At 41.2% G+C, this 21,893-nt stretch overlaps 1 protein-coding gene across 4 annotated transcripts in view; it reads left to right on the top strand.

Annotated features, from left to right (window-relative positions):
• The window catches only part of LRBA (LPS responsive beige-like anchor protein), a 558,089-nt gene that overhangs the window by 363,125 nt on the left and 173,071 nt on the right, over positions 1 to 21,893 (top strand). For all 4 annotated transcript variants that reach the window (XM_073341330.2, XM_073341331.2, XM_073341329.2 and 1 more), the window contains 2 exons: positions 963 to 1,078; positions 3,760 to 3,872. In XM_073341330.2, coding sequence (XP_073197431.2) covers positions 963 to 1,078; positions 3,760 to 3,872 — 229 coding nt within the window. The remainder of the gene's footprint in view (positions 1 to 962; positions 1,079 to 3,759; positions 3,873 to 21,893) is intronic.

The following is a 21,893-nucleotide window of genomic DNA, read 5'->3' as shown; positions in this document are numbered from 1 at the left end:
TTGGCTCTGGTTGCCACAGCTCTCCTCTCAGGACAAGTCTGCTCTGCAGGCTGCTTCTGTGACTCTGCTCCCAGCACTGACCTGCTTCGTGGGCTGCTTTTCTGGCCCCTCTGGCTCTGGTTGCTTCAGCTCTCCTCCCAGGGCAAGTCTACTCTCTCTGGGCTGCTTTTCTGATCCCTCTGAATCTGGCACAGCTCTGCTCCCCAGTTCAGCTTGGGCCCCTGCTTTCTCCTTAGCTTGGCCCCACTCTGTCTGACCCAAGCAATTTCAGCTTAAATGGAAGACAGGACCCCCTCCCCCTCCCCGGCCTCCTGACTCCCTGATTAGCCTGTCCGGCCTATCATTCAGGCTGACCTGGAGCTTTGGCCTCTCCCCATTGTACCTGGGGACTGTCAGTCTCAGGGTCCTGATTTCCCATCGACCCTTCCCCTTTTAGTACTGGGAGCTAGCCAACCAAAACATCCCCACTAATGTTAATAAGGGGACAACAGTCCCCTTACACAAAGTGTATTAGAGGGGTCTGATTTGTAAAGCTCTCTAACGTGTTGTGCTATAATTGCCCAGTGTAGAACCTCCTGGTGTACTCTAAAAGGTAACTAGTTCATGTTAACATCAGAAGGCTTTACAAATCATACTCTTCTGGCGCTCTTTAACATGCCGTGTAGACAAGCCCCAAGCCTGTTCTCATCTAGTAATCATAAACTAAAATATGAACAATAGTCTATATGCTATATATGATATAACAATTTAGGTGTACTTATTCTTCCCATAAGAAGAATTTAGGCACTCAAATATTCATATTTCTATATGATCCCTCTCCAAAGTTTCACAGCTATGAAATCCAGAAGTAAAAAGAGTGTTCCTCTGTTTTGCAATAAAAGTAGATAGGTACAAAAGAGAGGATTCCAGCCTTCTTAAAAGGTTTCATATTATTTTCTCACTGTAAAGATTTTGTTTTCCAGACGCATCTCTTTGGCTAGTCCACGCCAGATTTTCAAAGCTTCCAATATGACCCAGCGGTGGCAGCACAGAGAAATTTCAAACTTTGAATATCTGATGTTTCTAAACACCATAGCTGGTAATGTACTCCTTCAATTTTCTACTTCAGAAAGGAAAATATTAGTGGATCAGTTACTGGTAGCACAGTCTCTTCAGGACATGAGGATAATGACTCACTGTTAGATTCACTCCTATGTGTAAACTTTCTAAAAATAGACCTTTTCCCATGCAGCTTATAGATCATATTTTTTTTTCAGATTAAAATATTTCAGTGATGATCCAAGTACCCCTAAAATGCATTTTCTTTATAATCAGAGGTAGAAAAGTTTACATTGAACTCAACTTGAACAGGGTAGCCGAAAGTGCAGAAGGTCCTGGCAGCAGTGGAAAGGCAGGGAGGAGATAGTGGCCTCTTTACTATTACCATTCTTTTTTCAATACTCTCAAAACTATCTAGCTCTACCTATGACAAAACAGGCTCACCTAATCCCAATGTCTAAACATGACTGCAATCTCCTGTTTGTTGATGAATCATGAACACTCAGTTGGAGAGACTGAATGCTCCCATGGGCAATAAATGTCATTGTTATTTGGAAAGGGTTTGCCAAGTTCACAACCACTGCAGTCCTGGGAGGCCAATCATCTCCTCCCACAGTTGATTTATTCCTCAATCAGGGAGCTGATCTAACCCCTGCTCTAGTGTCTGAAATACTGCTTACCTACGCTTAGTATATGCTTCATTTAGTATATCTCATTCCAGTAGATTCCAGCCAGGACTTAATGCAAGACACTATGCTGAAGTAAGTTGTCAGGGATAAAAGAACAGTACATCATTAGAAGAACACAGGCTGGGACAACTATGTGGAATATTATTTTCCCAAATATCCTGCTCTCAAAGTATTATGAAACCGCTCAATTCTCAATCGCCATTATTTGTGGCTTAGACTACACTGAAAAACCTGCTAGCATAGCCCCAGACCTAGATAGTATGGAAATAATGGCTAGGAATAAACACCTCAACTCCTACAAAGCACATTTCATAAATCAGTCTGTCCTTAATTAATCGTTGCCTCACAGATGCCAAGATGCTGGCAGCTTTTATAAATAAGAGGATTGAGTTGATTTCATTGCAAGCTTCCCATCCAAATGAGATGAGTTGAACCCTTTCCTAAGGCAAACTAGCTTGGGATCCATGACACAAATTTTTCGCATCCAGTGAATGATTCCATGCACCAGAATCCTTACTGCTGAGGAGAGGGGTTGTAATGAAATATCGAGAGAGCAAAGTGAGGTAGTGATACCTGTTGTTTAACCTAGAAGGAGTAAAAAAGATAATGAACAAAGGGAAGGCTAAACTATTCATGTTTGGGGTAGCAAGGCTCTCTTTACGTTTATTAAACACACACCTACACCCATCAGGCAAGGTGGCATTTCAAAAGGCCTGAATCTGGAGCTTGGCTATGGACCGGGCTGTGCCTGTCTATAAGAATGGGCTCTGGAAGCTCCAATATCCTGACCAATGTACACCTACTCCTTCCCGAGGCAACCTGGAGGTGGTATTGTGTGAAGCATCCCATTCTGCAAGAAAGAGATTAATGAAGTTGAGAGAGTTCATAGAAGAACAAAAATAATTTTCTAGGGACTTTGAAGGGAATGATTAATAAGGAAATAGTAAGAGCTATATACATATTTAAATGTGTAAATATCGTTGGGAAGAATATGTAATGTGGTGTATTTGTGTTATTGTTGGGGTAGTGGGATAAAACCAAGAAAAGAAAATTTAGACTGAGTATTAGGAACCATTTCCTGACAATGAGATAGATTAGGCTGTGAAATACTCACCCTGGGAAAGTGGTAGAAACGTGTCACTTGAGACTTTTGAAAGAAGACTGGACAAAATACTAAAAAATGTATTGTTGGAAGGAATCTTACATTGGCAGGAAGATGGTTTGAATTATCTAACTTTTATGATTCAATGAAAAGCAAAGACTATACTTTCATGATATATAAACATAATATCATATCTAAAACTTTGCAATGTATCCATCAAAAAAAGAACTAGAAATAATTTTGGTAGCACATTTTGTTTTCACCAGTTTAGTTCAACTGATGGACTAAATTAAGCACAAATATAGAAATGAAACTTAAATACTTCAGGCCACATTTTCCAGTCTGTTTTTAAGTGTTCATATGGTCAGTGGAGAATTCCCTTTATTCATGTGAACTTTCTGATGATGGAAAGTTGGTGGATGTGACTTTATCTTGTGCCAGTGTCATGCAGCTCAAAATCTAAGATCTGCACCTCTTCCTTCTCCAGTGCACCCAAGTGTGGCACAACTGGAATGGAGAATCTGCCACTTTATTTCTATGCACAAAGGTCATTGGCCTTTTCTATTCCTATAGTCAGTTCAGTTTAGAGTAGCCTAGGAGATTAGATTATAGATCTGTACAAAAACCAAAAAATAAAAAGATACATATAAAACCGAATGCATTTAACTGTCACTTTTTATAGCGTGCAAGAGAGTTGACAATTAAAATTGAATGAACTGCAATATTTAAAATGGAATACTGGCAATCCAATAAAACTTTTTCATATCCTTTTCAACAAAGAAAATTCAGACATTGCAATTGTAAAAGATTTATAATAAAAAAGCATTTCTTGTGGTGGTTATCAAATTATATAATAAATCATATCTCCAGGGTCAGTATTTTGTTTAACTCTATTGCCTTTAAATAAAGTGGTGTTTCTGTTTTCACCAGGACGTACTTACAATGACTTAAATCAGTATCCCATATTCCCCTGGGTTATCACTAACTATGAATCAGAAGAGTTGGATCTTACGCTTCCTAGCAACTTCAGGGATTTGTCAAAGGTATTTGTCATCAGAGATGATAAGTTTTCAGTAACTGTCACAGTAGCTTACATTTTTTGTACATATCTTTTTCCATGTTTGTGAGATATATTAATACTGTTAAATGCACAACCATTAGCAGAATATCATATTTACACACAGGTACCGCTAATAGGTAGAGGACCAACTGTGTTTTATGGGAAAATGAGTTATTGGTATGCATAGTTTCCACTGATACCATTTTAAGACTATTTTCAATAGAAGATGCCTTCAGTTATTGAACATACATGCAATTAGTTTGAACATTTTTTTTAAGTTAGAAACACAAACAGAGAAAAGCATGGATGGTAAGGACTAAAGATCAGCCAAGTCCATTCATTGTGTTTTTGATGAAAATCCCTTCTTCTTAGTTGGTAGATCCTGTGATGGTGTTATGCCTTAAGTATTTCCTCGGTCACATCCTTATTCCCAGTGTGTAAATAAACTATTTTCTCTGTCCCTTTAGGTGTCCCCTTTAAGTACCATAAGTACCTACTGTAATGAAGCTAACTTTTTTTCTCTCCAGAGACAACTTTGTCAATTCGATATGCCTTTCTTCATACAACTCTTCCTCCATACCCATAAATTAGTCTTGCTGCTTTTTTTGTACTTGATTGAAACTGTTAAGGTATTCTTTCTTAAGTGAACGATGTGGGTACAATATTGCATTTTGCAAAAGTGGTCTCATTAAGCTTTATTCAGTGGAGTCATTATCTCTCTTGTTTTATACTTGCTCTCTCCATTTATTTCAGCCTCATGGACGATATGATTTATTTGCAACTTCCATACACTAGACCATAACTTCCATATGGTAGTATAGTATCCTAAGCTGGTTTTCTGTGTGTCTTGGTTTCATAGGACTGACTCAAAACATTCTAATTTTATTTAAATTGCTAGTGCATTAGTTTATTGAATGTCTTGGTGAGAGCTAGGTAAAAACCATTCCATTATCCACTGCCCTTCATTCAACAAAGTTTTGTCATGTCTTCAAAAGAATTCTGTCAGATGATTCTGATCATAGCCACTGCTGGATATCACTTAATTTACTTGTAGAACAGTTAGTATGGTTTGCTCCCATTATTATATTTAGAAATTTACACTAAGAAGTAAGTATTGAGGGATTCTGTGAGGTCTTACCTTGTGATTTCGTGTGCACATATGAGCATTGCTGGAGTTTCAGCTGGTGAGGTGTGTGTGTGTTTAAATTCTAATTTTAGCTTGCTGATGTTTATATTCCATAAGATTTTTCTAAATGTCAAAGTTTATAGATATTTTTCAGTAAAACTTCTTGGGAAATATTTCTTATATTACTCCTACCTACAATGCCAAAATTATACACTACTGCCAATTTGGAAAAATACTAGCGGGAAAAAATGATGTTCAGTTATGACACTCAGGAGAATGAAATGCAAACTCAGGGATGGATTTAAAATGGCATTCCACAACTTTATTAACATTTTAACTTTAAGCCAGCTCCTTCCCCACCTTCTCATGATCCTAAATTTCAGATATTTACTTGGGTTCAGTGTGCTATTAAAAGCCCTTATGTAATACAAATTATTATAAATAATAACAATGCCATATTAGCAACATTCAGAGTAGGCCTCTAACTGCTAGGATTTGACTACCTCTTAACCCTCTGTCCTTTGTACAAGGAATGACAGTACACATAAGAGGTGTACTGCTACGAATTAAGGTCTCCTTTTTGTTCCTGGAAGCTAATAGGGTCCAGGAGTTACTACATAGGTTCTTACTCATGTTTACCCTAGGATCTGGTGCCTTTGAGCCTCTGACCTGTACTGGATAGTAGTCAGAAGTTATTCTTCTTCTTTGAGTATTATCCCTATGGGTGCTCCACTGTAAATGTCTGTGTGCCCCTGCGCCTGTAATCAGAGATTTTTGGTAACAGTGTCCCATTGAGCCCGCACATGTGCCCTCCCTCCCTCTGGTCTGCCTCTTAGTACTGCATGGGGGAACCCAACTCACTTCCTTCTCTACGCTTTTGGCCTCAGACAGAATGAGAAGTCCTCCCTTCCTTATCTGTGTTATTAGCATAAGTAGTGTTTGTTTTTTTACCTTTGTTCTCCTTAAAAGTAGTTAGGCTAGTGATTATTTTATTTTATTCCTTGGGGATATTATAATTAAAAAAAAAAAAAAAAAGAAGCCACCAGCAGACTCCCCCTGGAAGGGCTTGTAAAAAGAGCTCCTCTGAGCAACTGGCCAGCCAGAGGCGTTTGCCAGTGTGGCCATCTTGGCACCGATCCAAACACATGGTTCCGAGTAAAAGCGGCTACCTTGGTAGATACCAGCAGCTCTGAAGCAGGCACCTGAAAATGGACCTCTTGCGGTGAGCTCTGCTCTGTGGCACCGTTCTGGTCCCTGGAGAGGGCTTCTGCAGTCATGCTCTGAGGCTGGAAACCCTACTGCCCCTTAAGGAGACGGGACAATTACCATACCATCTCTAAAAGAGTGACACAGAGAAACCCTTTGGTACCAGGTGCAACAGAACTCCCATCTAGGAAGTGTTCTGCACCATCCCAACCATTGATACTGACAACATGCTACACACACTCCTCTGTGGTACCACATGAGCCCATGGTAACACACATGCTCTGGATCTCTGGAGACCTGTGGCCTCAGGACCCAGGGAGGGACAATTACCGTACCATCTCTAAAACAGTGGCACCAACAAACTTTCTGTACTGGGCACAGCAAAACTCTCATTTAGGGAGTGCTTTGCCCGACTATCGGTACTGATAACATAACACGGACACTCTGTGGTACCAAATGAACCCATGGTACTGCGTGAGCTCTGGTACCCTGGAGACCTGACGATTAGGGAAGAACCACAATCCCCCAGAACCCTGATATCGAGCGCATCCCAGCACCCAGAATCGCTCTTGACACCGGGCTGTATGCTTCCAATACCCCAGTCAGCGCCACCTTTACCCTGACGAATCTGACACCGGCCAGGAGGAAATCATTTCTCTGGCCGCTCATCATGGTCCACTACAAGGGTCCTCCCAATTCCATCAACAAACCTACAGTCATGCTACGGACCCCCTGAGGTAAGGCCACCGCCCATGCCTGCCTTCCTCCCTCCCTCTCCCCCCCAAGACCATATTGTAATTCTTGGGCGACATACACACATGTCACAATCATCCACAGTATCTCTCGGGGAGAATCCACCAGATGGTTTGCTACAGCCTGGCTGTCCAGAGTACCTCAGTCAGTGCAGGAGAGAGCTTTTTCGGAACAGGAAAAAAGAACCCGAAGAGGACGCTTCCCCTTCAGCACACTTCTCCTCATCTCTCCCAGATGAGGCTGTGCTGCCCACCCCTCATCACTAGGTGAAGATTTTAAGAACTTTCTGGATCTTACCAAGAGGGTGGCAGACGAGCTGCAGATTCCCCTACAGAAGGTGGCAGATACACATCACAAGTTGGTGGAAATTCTTCACAGCACTTTCTCATGTAGAATTGTCCTCTCAATTAATGAAGTGATTCTAGATCCTACCAAACTCATCTGGCAGACACCAGCCTCCATCGCACCAAGCAGCAACAGAGTGTAAAAAAACCAACCAAACAAAACAAAAACAACAACAACAACAACAAAAAACCCAACAACAAAAACCCTACATCTCTACCCAAAGAGGCAGACTTTGTTTTCAACATCTGCAACCCAACTCCATCATAGTGGATGTGGTTAATGCATGAAGCAAGCAACATAATGCCAAGTCAACTCCATACGATCAGGCTTGGCAAGATGGCATATTCGTCAACAAGATTACAGTTTAGAGTCATAAATTACCAAACTGACATGGCCAAATGAAATTTTATTAATTATGGGAAACCTAGTGTGTTTCCAGAACATTACTGGAAACAAAAAAAGAACAGATTCAGGCTATTCTTAGAGATGGTCAGTTAGTAGTCAGACTGGTCTTAGAGACAGCACTGGATGTAGCTGTTACAGCTGCCCACCCAGTCTCCATGCCAGTGGTACTGAGGCGGGTTGTGGTGTTTTTTTTTTTGTGTTGGCTACTCCTCTCTATATCGCCCAAAGAGCTACAGAATTCCAGTTTGAAGGGCCAAACTCTCTGCAGAGAAGACAGATTTTCTTTCCACATCCTGAAGGATTCTCAGACCACGTTACACTCCTTAGGAATCTACATGGTGGGACAGAAGAGAAGATATACCTCTCAACTGCACCACAGGTCACAATCTTCTCAATACGCACCATCTCAGTGCTGTTATGAGCCACAGTGTAAGAGGACCAGGGCTCAAAAATAGGAACAGTCTGCACTCCAGTCTGTGACATCTCAAACTGCCTCTTATAAGCACTTGAATGAGCTGGTTGAGGGCCTGAATAATGATACCTTACAGCATCAGCTGCCATCTATACACCTGTCACGCCTCTCAGAAGTCACCTTGCCCTACTTCACAGAAATTAGGACCACCTCTAAAGCAAGGAGATTGATTTCTAGCCCTGAACCTACATTTCAAGCTCCCCTTCTCACAGCCCCCATTGGCCTGGAGTGGCAAACCGTGGCCAGTGGGAGCCGCAATCGGTCGAACCTGCGAATGTGGCAGGTAAACAAACTGGTCCGGCCCATCAGGGACTTTCCCTGAGCAAGCGGCGGACCAGCTTTGAGAACCACTGCTCTACAGGGCTCTGTGGTAGAGAAAGAACTGAGTGGGGTTCGTGCTAAATAGCCTCGAGGCAGATCACGAGGGAGGGAGGGCACATGCGCGGGCTCAATGGGACACTGCTACCAAAAATCTCCGATTAGAGGCACAGGGGCACACAGACGCCTACAGTGGAGCATCCATAGGGACACACATCTCGAAGAACCATCATTACTGCACAAGGTGAGTAACTTCCTCTTATGAACTCAATTTATTGAACTTAGTACTTTAAAATTGTTATCTTTTTTATTCCTTATTACTCTAAAACTGGGCCATCAGGGAACTGCAATGAAGGGAAAGTAACCCACCAGACATCTTGCCAACCTTTTCGGAGGGAAAAATTGCTTCCTGGTACCCAAAACTGGTGATATGGAGTAAAAGGCAGCCATTTTGGGTAGTGGAAACTGGTTAACTTAGTGGGGAAGTTGGAGGAAAAAATGAGAGTTAATTGAAACCTGATTTCTTCAAATGTATATTCATTATGATGAGTTTTAATTATATGGCAAGTGTACAGGAAAAGGAACCAGACAGTTTATAGCAAAAAGAATCTAAAAAAGGTGAGAGGCACAGGAGAAAATATTTTTAAACATCTTATTTTTCCTTTTATCCTATGTTGTCCTGTTTTAAGTTGTTTAATTAATTAACTGAGTACCGATCTGCTTGAAAATCTCAAGAAAAGTCAGTCTTTGACTACAGATTATGTGCTGTAAATTTAGGGAAGATGCACTCTGTTCTTTGTACAAAACAAATAGGGAGGAATCTTTCAAGTGCAAAACTAAACCATTCTCAATGTAGAGGCAATATTGTGCTGTTATAATATTAATCAATGGAATTGATAAATTTGACTAATTAGCTAACTTAATTTGGCTAACTGTATTCTTTCTTGAAATGTTTGATTGACACATAATCTTACATAGATTTTTATATTTTGACAACTCTTTTGAAGTTAAAGAATCAGTAATTTTGAAGGAATTTTAGTTGTGTAATAAGCGCTTTATTGATGCTTTCTAGATGAAAAACTACCTTAAAATGGAATTGATTATGAGTACATATTAATTGAAGGCTAAAAAATATTACAGGGATGTTGAAATTACCTCACCTCAGTCCCTGGAAAAATCATGGAGCAGGTCCTCAAAGAATCAATCCTGATGCACTTGCATGAGAGGAAAGTGATCAGGAACAGCCAGCATGGATTCACCAAGGGAAGGTCATGCCTGACTAATCTAATCACCTTTTATGATGAGATTACTGGTTCTGTGGATGAAGGGAAAGCAGTGGATGTATTGTTTCTTGACTTTAGCAAAGCTTTTGACACGGTCTCCCACAGTATTCTTGTCAGCAAGTTAAGGAAGTATGGGCTGGATGAATGCACTATAAGGTGGGTAGAAAACTGGCTAGATTGTCGGGTTCAACGGGTAGTGATCAATGGCTCCATGTCTAGTTGGCAGCCGGTATCAAGTGGAGTGCCCCAAGGGTCGGTCCTGGGGCCGGTTTTGTTCAATATCTTCATAAATGATCTGGAGGATGGTGTGGATTGCACTCTCAGTAAATTTGCGGATGATACTAAACTGGGAGGAGTGGTAGATACGCTGGAGGGGAGGGATAGGATACAGAAGGACCTAGACAAATTGGAGGATTGGGCCAAAAGAAATCTGATGAGGTTCAATAAGGATAAGTGCAGGGTCCTGCACTTAGGATGGAAGAATCCAATGCACCGCTACAGACTAGGGACCGAATGGCTAGGCAGCAGTTCTGCGGAAAAGGACCTAGGGGTGACAGTGGACGAGAAGCTGGATATGGGTCAGCAGTGTGCCCTTGTTGCCAAGAAGGCCAATGGCATTTTGGGATGTATAAGTAGGGGCATAGCGAGCAGATCGAGGGACGTGATCGTTCCCCTCTATTCAACATTGGTGAGGCCTCATCTGGAGTACTGTGTCCAGTTTTGGGCCCCACACTACAAGAAGGATGTGGATAAATTGGAGAGAGTCCAGCGAAGGGCAACAAAAATGATTAGGGGTCTAGAATACATGACTTATGAGGAGAGGCTGAGGGAGCTGGGATTGTTTAGCCTGCAGAACAGAAGAATGAGGGGGGATTTGATAGCTGCTTTCAACTACCTGAGAGGTGGTTCCAGAGAGGATGGTTCTAGACTATTCTCAGTGGTAGAAGAGGACAGGACAAGGAGTAATGGTCTCAAGTTGCAGTGGGGGAGGTTTAGATTGGATATTAGGAAAAACTTTTTCACTAAGAGGGTGGTGAAACACTGGAATGCGTTACCTAGGGAGGTGGTAGAATCTCCTTCCTTAGAGCTTTTTAAGGTCAGGCTTGACAAAGCCCTGGCTGGGATGATTTAACTGGGAATTGGTCCTGCTTTGAGCAGGGGGTTGGACTAGATGACCTTCTGGGGTCCCTTCCAACCCTGATATTCTATGATTCTATGATTATTTCAAAACCAACCTGCATAAACCCCAAAAATTGAGATTTAAGGGTATAGTTAAAAGAAATCCAAACATACTGAGGTAAGAAACGTATAGTTAAAGCACTGAAACAAGCTTAATTCTGCACTGTAGTGATGCCATGCAATAATCATGTGATTATGATTAAGCCATTTTAAATATTTTAGATTCCTGATTAAATTGAATTGACTTTTAAAGATGCATTTGATTTTTATCATATTTTCCCTTAATTATATCACTGTAGTGCTCCTGTCCCAGTTTTCCCTGCCAGTGTTGTGAACCTAAGAGCCACTTATGTCAACTGGCAAAGGGCATACTCCACACACTGTTGTCAAAATATTCAGCCAAACAGTGACTTGTAAGATGTCATGTAAAAACTGGTGGCATCAGAAATATCAAGAATTATAACATTCAAAAACCAGTTGGAGAACACTTCAGTCTCTTTGGTCACTCGATTACAGACCTAAAAGTTGCAATTCTTCAACAAAAAGCTTCAAAAACAGACTCCAACAAGAGACTGCTGAATTGGAATTAATTTGCAAACGGGATACAGTTAATTTAGGCTTGAATAGAGATTGGGAGTGAATGTGTCATTACACAAAGTAAACTATTTCCCCATGTTTATTTCTCCCCTCCAGCCCCCACTGTTTCTCAGACATTCTCGTCAACTGCTGGAAATGTCCCACTTTGATTATCGCTACAAAAGGTTCTCTTCCCCTCCCCCCCATTCTCCTGCTGGTAATAGCTCACCTTAAGTGATCACTCTGGTTACAGCGTGTATGGTAACACCCATTGTTTCATGTTCTCTATGTATATAAATCTCCCCACTGTATTTTCCACTGAATGTATCCGATGAAGTGAGTATAGCTCACGAAAGCTTATGCTCAAATAAATTTGTTAGTCCCTAAGGTGCCACAAGTCCTCCTTTTCTTTTTGCGAATACAGACTAGCACAGCTGCTACTCTGAAAGAAATATCATTGTGTAATAGGGTGACCAGATGTCCCGATAAAATCGGGACTGTCCCAATTTTTAGTTCTTTGTCCCGCGTCCCGACCGATGCACAGTCGGGATGCCATTTGTCCTGATATTGCGGCTTTGTCCGCTCCGACGGTGTTTTGTTTGTTTGGGTTTATTTGCTTCGGTAACTCTGGCTGCTTTTTTTTTTTTTGCTTCACTCATGTGTCCCAATATTTTGTCCCTTACATCTGGTCACCCTGTTGTGTGATGTATGTACATGTTGTGAATAAAGTTATGTATATTTTCTGGAGATCTGTTTTGGAAGCAGTTGATAAACAAACCTGCCCTTGACAAAGGAATGTAGATTTCTGTCTGCCTGGCTTGATTACAAGTGAAGGACAATGAAAAAACATTTATATCTAGAGTAAACAAAGTGGTTAAGCCAATTGCAAAACCAGACTACCTGAGGATGAGGAAGGGACTTGGTGCCTGAACAAGCAGCAGGGGAGTGGATTTTTTTCTAGAGTTACTTTTCAAAGAATACATTTCAAAGGGTTTCTGGACTTTGAAGAAAAGGGACTCTCCTATTATCCATCACAAAGGACAAAGAAATCAGCACCTACTGATTCTGTGAATGGTGGATCCTACTGCCTGAAGGGCTGGACATGCTTGTAGCTTGATGTAAGTGAGAAAGATGCTTAGGGAAAGATTGTAACTTGCTAAAGTTAGACACGAGAAAGTGTGGGGTTTTTTGTTGTTGTTGTTTTTTTGTTAACTATACCTGTCTCTATTTTTCTCTTGCTTAGGATCACTTAAATCTATGTTCTTTATTAATATACTTATTCTTAGTTTTACTATAAAGCATCTCAGTACTGTGTATTAAGGCAAAGTGCATGTCCTTAGCTGGGCTAACAGGCCTGTGTGTGTGTCTGTATATACTGTATTTTTGGATGCAATGGACTTAATTTCCATGAGTGTTCAGTGGGAGGGACTGGATATTACAGAATGATGTCTAGGGGAACTTGAGAACTAGAGTTCACTGACTGTTACGTACAAGGTAAAGTTTAGATAGGCAGAGTCTTGGGGAGTTTGATGGTAAGGTTGACAGAGTATAGTAAGGAGCTGTCATATAGTTTAAGCTCCAGCAATGCCTTCTCTTGCTAAGGTGGAGCAGTGACACAGTGGCTTATTGTTCTGGGTTCCCTGTGGCAAGTGTTACAAGTGTCACCTCAGTCTGCGGTGAAGCCAAGGTAGAAGTGCCATGAGAAACTTTTCAAGCGCTGAGAAGTGACAGCTGGACACTACTCTGTCACTCAGAACTCTGGTTTCAGAGTAGCAGCTGTGTTAGTCTGTATCTGCAAAAAGAAAAGGAGTACTTGTGGCACCTTAGAGACTAACCAATTGATTTGAGCATAAGCTTTCGTGAGCTACAGCTCACTTCATCAGAGCACATGATCAGTCTCTCTCATACCACTGAGTTGTTACAACCAATAGATTATTCTCATGCAAATTAATTACAGAGGAAAAGGTGGTGATTGGTTGAGTTACCTCTGATGCTAGAAAGGCAAATGCAAGAATTACATGAACTTCTCTGTAGCCTATATAATCATAGAAATTGATATCAGTCATTATTAACTTCTTAATTATAACCTAATTTCTTCAACTATACCATATGCTCAATATTTCTATTAATTTTAACTATATGGAAAATGTCTGTTTTTCCATTAAGATAATTTGGCACAAAGAAAAAACTGGCAAAAATACTAAATTTTTTAAAGGGCCTGGTTTTTAATTAGTCTTTAATTCATAAACTGACAGATTTACTTGTACATTCTCAGAAAATTCATTTTGTACTTAAAGTACTGTAAGTTTGGGAAGGATAGAGTGTATTTTTCTTAATAAAATATAAGTTGAATCCCTGCATTTAAGTGCAAAATGGAACATATCCTTAACAATGGCATCATGGCCAGTGCTTCTATAACCGTGGTCAGAGAACTGAAAGATCTCATTTTATTGTCATGTGTCCATCATGCTTACTTGTTTTCCATTTCAGCATTGACCTAATGAGTAAGGTTGTGCCTCCTGAGGGTCTTTTTTTTACTTTTCCAGCATAAAAGTATTGTAAAACTCCCCAAACTGGGTAGCTGAGGACTTCTCAAGTATGGAAAAATCCCTAAGGAGCATAAAGTCAGCACAGTCAGTCACTATTCCTCCAGTATAGAGGGGTTGTATCCGAAGGAAGCGTATTCTGAGAATAGGCAGCTAGCGTCCCTTTGGAGGCTATTACCTGCCATTGCAGCTTAAAGCAACCCTAAAGCTACTCTAACTTATGCTGGGCACTGTACTAGCCCCCATCACTCTTAGGCAGTGTTTCCCAAACTTGGGACTCCGCTTGTTCAGGGAAAGCCCCTGGCGGGCCAAGCCAGTTTGTTTACCTGCCGCGTCCGCAGGTTCGGCTGATCGCGGCTCTCACTGGCCACGGTTCACTATGCCCAGCCAATGGGGGCTGTGGGATGCGGTGCAGGCCGAGGGACGTACCGGCCACCGCTTCCCGCAGCCCCCATTGGCCTGGAGTGGTGAACCGCGGCCAGTGGGATCCGCGATCGGCTGAACCTGCGGACACGTCAGGTAAACAAACTGTCCCGGCCCGCCAGGGACTTTCCCTGCGCAAGCGGCGTCCCAAGTTTGGGAAACACTGCTCTTAGGGATCACTCTTGATTATGCATTGAGTGATGGTATGGTCTGTTTACTTTTGGTGAAAGTGATGATGAAGATTGTTAAATATTTTTTTAGCCATTTTCTCTTCCTGGTTGGATGGCCAAATGATACAAGTCCAAAGGGAATGGATGCCTTGAGTACTAGGCATACCTCTTAACTGTCCTGGGCATAAGCATTTGAGAATATTATAAGAAATAATCCCAAAGGATAATAAAACAGATAGACATGCTATCTAGGAAGATAGTAATGTGTTAATTAAAACAGAAAAAGTAAAAGTAGTCTTGTTCATGTTGTAAGCCCACTTTCAGGCAACATATTAAATTCTTAGTAACATTTTACCCTTGAGTGGTGATTTATTGCCATTGTCTCCCATTCACGATTTGGATAGTGTGTGTATGTATATACCTAACATGCATCTTCCTTTACCTTAACTGCTGTTGATCAGACAACACTTCTTTATCTGTTAAATTTTAAGTGCTGTTTCTGATGAATGCCAGTGCTTTTGGTGTGCTCTGCAACAGATACAGCAAGAATGAATATGCCATCTATATGTCACAGATGCAGTAATTCAGATTTTGGTTGCTGTATAGATGTTTCTAGCTTTATGGCCCACATATAGGTTATATTTTGAATGTTTTCTTTCTCTCTGGTGGTAGGTTCACAGTAATTGATCAAACAACATTAACCAGCAGCATATTGTTAATAACCGCTATTTTAATGGAAGATAATGTGGGAAGACAGTACATTATGGATCTTACACAACATGTCATTCTTTCAATTTTGGGAAGGAAGATTAAAAATCAAAGCATAAATTATTTTTTACTACTATGAACTTTTAAACTGTTAAAGACTTTTGAAAATATTTCAAGTTATGGGGTTCTAGTAACACTTTTCATTTAACATTCACATGGTTTTAACAAATAACTACAAACATTCTGAAGTTGTATTTTGATACCAAAAAATAAAAGAATAAACAAGGTAAATTTTTGTTAAAACAGCAGAACAAATAAAAATGCAAGCTTTGGGCAAAGATTACCTGAAGAAGAGATATTTTTGACCTCTTCTATATTGTAAAAAATTTATTGGTCCATAAGAAGTTATTAGTTACCTTTTTTGTTTTGTTTTGTACATCTACACTATTGAATTTATAGTGTTAGTTTGAGTAATGCACTGAAATAATTGTAGTTTAAAATACGAAATAATATATCAGTCAGTGGATTTATGTTCAAAACACTTCTATTTTTTGGCACTAAAGTATGTATAGTACACTGTTTATATTTATTACCTATTGTATCCATGCCTAAATATTATAACTAAAATGTTTGTCACTTTGATTGACAAACCTAGGTGATGGCCTTGTTTATATATTAACTAGTTCTGCACAGTTAGTACAGATTTAAATAACTGCAATGTATAGGTTAAACCCACACTTTATATAAGCAGCTTCTGATGACATTGTTTCGAACATCAGTCACACAATGATAAACCAAAGCAACTGAAATGGATTGTGGTTAATATTACTGTCAGTGTTGCGAATACTCCTGACAAATACCAGCAACATACCACCCTTCAGTTATTCCGCTCCAACTTGAGTGTTTATTTCTTAAGAGGCGATTATGGTTAGGAATGGACATTACATATTTTACTTATAAGCAGTACATATTTTATTTATGTAGCATATAGTGTTTTACAGCAGAATGATTCCCATCTTCTATATTACTTCCATCATCCCAAAGTACATTTTTTCCTTTTCCTCCTTCAATTCAGGCAATAAATTGTGATGTGCCCATGGGCTTGGGATAGAGAGAGAATATAGAAATAACTGCTACTTGGAAAATTCTGAGATACCAAAGGAGAACTCTTTATGGATGAAAATCCACCCTAAGTGTTTTTAAGATCCTTAATGCACAAGTAAGCTGTGCTGTTGATAACTTCTTTATGTAGTACACACTACTTTTGTAAGACTATAAATTTACCTCATTAGAGGAGGATTATTAAAGCTTTCTTAAATCCCCATATGTCTTCACTTCAGGTGCATGTGTACATCATAATGTTTTACTCTTTTTTTAATCATTTTCATGCAGTATGGGATAAATCATCTTATTTAGATATCTGCAATTTTTGTATTTTATAGTGGGTGCAATAACTTCTGTTCCATCCAAGTGTACAAAAGCAACAAATAGCTTTCACATTCAGTGAACTGAGGTGTTTAATTGGTATGTCGGAGCCGCGGATAGAAAAGTATACTTGGACGAGAAGTAATAGATTTTTTGGTGACAAGTTGTACCTGTCCCATTGTCCTAGCATAAACTTCAATAATGGACATTTCTCTTCGATGCTATGTCAGTGTCAATCCCACTATAGGTGTAGTGTGTCTCATGTGCATGAGGTCGAATTCTTCTGAACACCAGTATCAGTCAGAGCTGCACATGTGCCCTGTGCTTCCTCATGTTCCTGTGTGAGGGCATAAAGGTTGGAGCAGCTGTGACCCTCCCTTCATTCCCTCTTACCACTCGTGGCTGTGAAATATGACATCTAGCAAATGCCTAACCCACTTCTTCTCTTGGAGACTTGTGAAGAAATCTTCATCTTCACACTCCATTTATTTGGACAATTCCCATCTCCTCACCCCCATTCCCGAAAAAGGGAAGAAAAGTTACCAGAGACTCCTACTCCACTGAACACTTCTGTGTACAGTAGAGCAAGGGGCTCGTGACAACTGCCACATCTAATGGCAAATGCCAAACCCTTAAAGTTCTCTTCTGCCTAGGGGAGAGCTATATCCCAGAAGGTGCTCAGTGTGCAAGTCCTTCTCTGTCAGGTTCTGCAAATTCAGGGATGCTTGGCTCAAGCAACATTTGCCAGAACATTCCATACAGGTCATTTCAGACCCAGAGGTGACTGTTGCTATTCAGGCAAGCCTAATAAACCAACTTCAGCCAGTGCTCCTTTGCACATACATCACACCCCGGGATTGGGCAGTGAAAAGAATATGGAGAGCTCACCCTCAGAGCCAGAGACTTCAACACTGACCACTTCAACATCTGCAAAATCTGCAGCATCAGAAACCTTAGTATTGACACTGGAACCTGCACTGACTGCTGTTGTGCTAGCACCCCAGACAGTAAAATCAATACCTATCCCTATAAATAAAAGTGATGCTCACTCATGGAGACAGATGGAGCCCAAATACTGCTCAGATGTGAAGGGAATCCCAGAAGGAGGAGACACAACATCACTCCTCAAAGGACAGATCATCTGAGTCCTCGCCCAGCCTGGGAATGGCACAGTGAATGAAAGACTTGGTGCTGACCTGGTGCTGACCATGATGGACCCTACCAAGGTCCCAAGATACATGCTAGAGGAATCTAGAAGAAAAGTTACCAGGGACCTCCAGAGTTGTTTCCTGTGCTGAAGAGATGGCCAGCACTGGAACCGGCCCCAGTGTCATACCATCTGACAGCACCACCATTCAAAGAGGAAAAGTAGGCTTAGTTGCCAGCATTGAGTAGCGATCCCTTCAGACAGTTACACCACAGAGGGCACCAGGTAGCTGTCATTCAGAACCCTGTCCCAGATGGGGCATGAGTGCCACTAGTCTCAAACAGGCCAACCCCCATACATCATGCCACCTTGGACATAAGGGCCTTACTGGGGACCATCATCAGGCACATCCAGGAGCAGATCCCCCTCCCACACTTCTGTAAAGAGGAGGCGATCCGATTCCACAGTGGCATCGTTAACCAAACCACCCACAGTTGAACCAAAGAGACCCTCCAGGAGCAAGAGAGATCTGTCTGTCTTCACTCAAAAAATTGTCCTCATTGCCGGATGACACAATGACACCAGTCCCAGCACTGGTGATAAATAGCTTTAAAGCATTTCAGGATTTCCCGTCACACATTGTGGAGACATCGGAAAGAGAAGTTCCATCAACTCTTTGTTATCTTGAGCACCACAATGCTGGCTAATATTGACTTCCCTATTAAAGAGGGGATCCTGGAACTGGCCAAAGGATTGTGGCAAACACTGGCCACTCTTCCTCCCACTGTGAAAAGAGTGGAGAAGAGATATCAGGTGCCCCAAAGGGCCTTGAACACTCTTATGCCCATCCAGACTCAGGATCTCTGGTTGTTTTGGTAGTACATGAAAAATTGAAGTTTGTGAAAGATGCATGTAAAGACAAAAATAAAAATAAATTTGGACTCTTTGGGCACAAAGCATATTTATCAACTTCACTCTATCCAGGGGGCGAACTCCCAGGTCCTGGTTCCCAAATACTATTTCCTCAATTTATAGATGTAGCAGTCACCAAGACAGGCCTTGTGGTTCCAGGCATCTGGCATACCACACAAGGTACATAACACCATATAGGACCTGCCCTTAGAGGGAATGAAGCTCTCCCTCCAGAAAAAAAATGAAAGCACTCTATTTCCTCAGGACTCAAGGGAAGTGCTGAAGTCCTTAGAGATTTACACTCTGTCCCCTTATAGGAAACCTGACAAGTATCACCTCCAGTAGAGCAGAGACAACATCCTGCTCCTGGGATTAACAATCAGAATGCCCACAAAGAAAGAAACCCAGGTATTCAAAGGGTGCCTGTCTTCCACTGCCTCAGCTAACCTGGTTCCCTCTAAGAAGCAGCAGATTTGACTCCAGTTTGACTCAATGCTCCCATCAATTTGGAGCCAGTGTCCAACTTTGAGAATTACCCTGTCCTTTTCCATCAGGCATGGGTGGCCTTTACAGATGACAAATGAGCGATAGATATAATCAACTACAACTACCCTATCCATTTCCAAATATTATCTCCACCCTCTGTCCTTCCCTGTTCTCTTCAGGGACTCACTATTATAAACAGAAGTGGCCTGATTGCTTCATCTAGGGGCTGTAGAAGAGGTTCCACAGGAGTCTTGGGGAAGAGGCTTCTATTTCTGATACTTACCATCCCAAATAAGAAAGGGGATGTTTGTCCTATCCTAGACCTGAGGAGGCTGAAAAATATATATGCTGCCTCATATTCAGGCTGCTAATGGTTACCTCAGTCATCCCATCTCTTCAGGCTCAAGACTGGTTCGTGTCCCTTGACTTGCAGGATGCATACATCCACTTAGCCATCCATCTGGCCCACAGGAAGTATCTAAGATTCACAGCATCTAATCAGTACCCATACAAAGTACTGTCATTCAGACTCTGCACAGCATTGAGAGACTTCACAAAGTGCCTGGAAATAGTACTGGCATCCTCAGAAGGAAGGGCATTCCTGTCTACCCTTATCTTGATGACTGGCTGATTTAGGGCAGACCCGAACAGGAGACAGTGGCAAGAATCATAGGATTGGAAGGGACTTTGAGAGGCTCATGGCAGGACTAAGTGTTATCTAGACCATCCCTGACAGCTGTGTTCTCTTCCTGTTCTCTCAGCTGGGTGTTTTAGTGAACTACAAAAAAATCATTCCTTTTCCCATCATGGACAATAGAGTTCTCTGACACCATCATCTCAAAGAAACACAGTTACTAGAGTTATTACTGCAAAATTGTTTTTGCTCTTGTTCGTGGATGTTGCTGCTTTTAAAGATGAACATGTAAATAGATAATTTATACTTGGGGTATGGACTGGTTTGTGCAAATCATTTAATTTTGTAGATAGCACATCTCTGGTGAACTGGTCACATGCTTTGCTGTTAAGATAATAATTCCATTATCATGTAAGGTGATTGGGGTAGAATATTCTTTTTTGTGTTTCCTAAACTACTTAGCGTGAAGCGTATGTAAATCTTTTGCTTTGCTTATTTACCACATGATGTACAGTTGGGCTCCACCAGATTATCTGCCATTAGAATAACTAAAATCAATATTTCAAATTCCAAATCAAATCATGCTATTCGCTGAGTGGAAGACTACATTGCTGCTGGCACCAAGTAATTAGGAATAGATTCCAGGCAGGAATAATAGTTTAGCCTCAACCTCCTTTTAAAGAACTTCACTCCATATTTAGGCACCTTAAAAAGTGGCCTGATTTTAAGAGGCACTAAAAATCCATGATTCCCTTTGATTTCACATATAAGAATCATATTGCATTTAGGCATTGTGGTTCAGACTGTACTTCATCATTGCCATCGCCTTTGCAGAAAGTTTTGGGATCAGCTGCTTGCATCTGTCTGTTCCAAGGGAAGAACCTCTAGATCTGCTGCAGATTCTCATTGTTCTCAAGTAAAAGCAACAGGGATGAGGGTAGACTTTGTAATCTTAGGTCAGAGAGGATTTCAGTCTCATTAATCAGCAGTTTTCTGACCCCATGGTTTGGTCTGAGGTGCTTCCAAGGAAGGCTTGGTGTGCTGCCATTAAGCCAGCACAAGTAGATAAATGCAAGAAAAGTTGTCAATCAGTAGGTATCCAAACATAGGTTTGAGATCACAGTATTTGTGAACAGTTATGAAAGGATCACCCAAGATTCTTTAGGGACAATGGATTTCATATGTGTATGACTCTGGTACTGACATTCTTGTCAGTTTGTCTTTGATAGAGCAGTACAGTATTACTCAGAAGGGTGAGGGGTACGTTCATGCTAATTGCTTATATTCCATTGCAATCTTTGCAATTTGATGTGTTGGTTAGCCTCTTATTTTACTACAAACCCAGGCACAGTACAGGGCATTGAGTGGGTCACTGATGCAGTGGCAGAGATTGGATATGACAGTGCTATACTGTTGAGCAGAGATCTAGGGCACACTATATTAGGATCACATTCTCCTTTCTAGAAAAGGGCAATTAAGGTAACTGCTTTATGGAACTTAATTCCAAATTATGGTGTCAAATCCACTTGTGGTGAGGCTCTGCCTTTGTGTCAAGCACCAAAGTGGGGGAAGCATGTAGGATGGCATGTACAAGGCCATGACCTGCCCTCAGGTGGTTGTCTGAGTACATACATCTCACAAAGTTACCCTGAGGCGCTAAAAAAAATTTGATTTCACCTATAAGAATCATATTGCATATTGTGGCTTTCGGGGCTCAGGAGGCAGAATAAGATGATTTGTTTCCTGCTCTGAACAGGAGCCCCAGAGGCCATGGTGGCTCATACCCAACCTTTGACCTGGCCTCTTTCTTATGTATCTTGGATAGCATGAAGCTGTTATAGAAAGCACCCCACTCCCCTTCCGGTGACACAACCCTTTCCCAGTGCCATT

Source organism: Lepidochelys kempii, chromosome 4 (genome assembly GCF_965140285.1).
Source record: "Lepidochelys kempii isolate rLepKem1 chromosome 4, rLepKem1.hap1, whole genome shotgun sequence".
NCBI lineage: Eukaryota > Metazoa > Chordata > Testudines > Cheloniidae > Lepidochelys > Lepidochelys kempii.
This window is presented reverse-complemented; position numbering and strand designations above follow the sequence as displayed.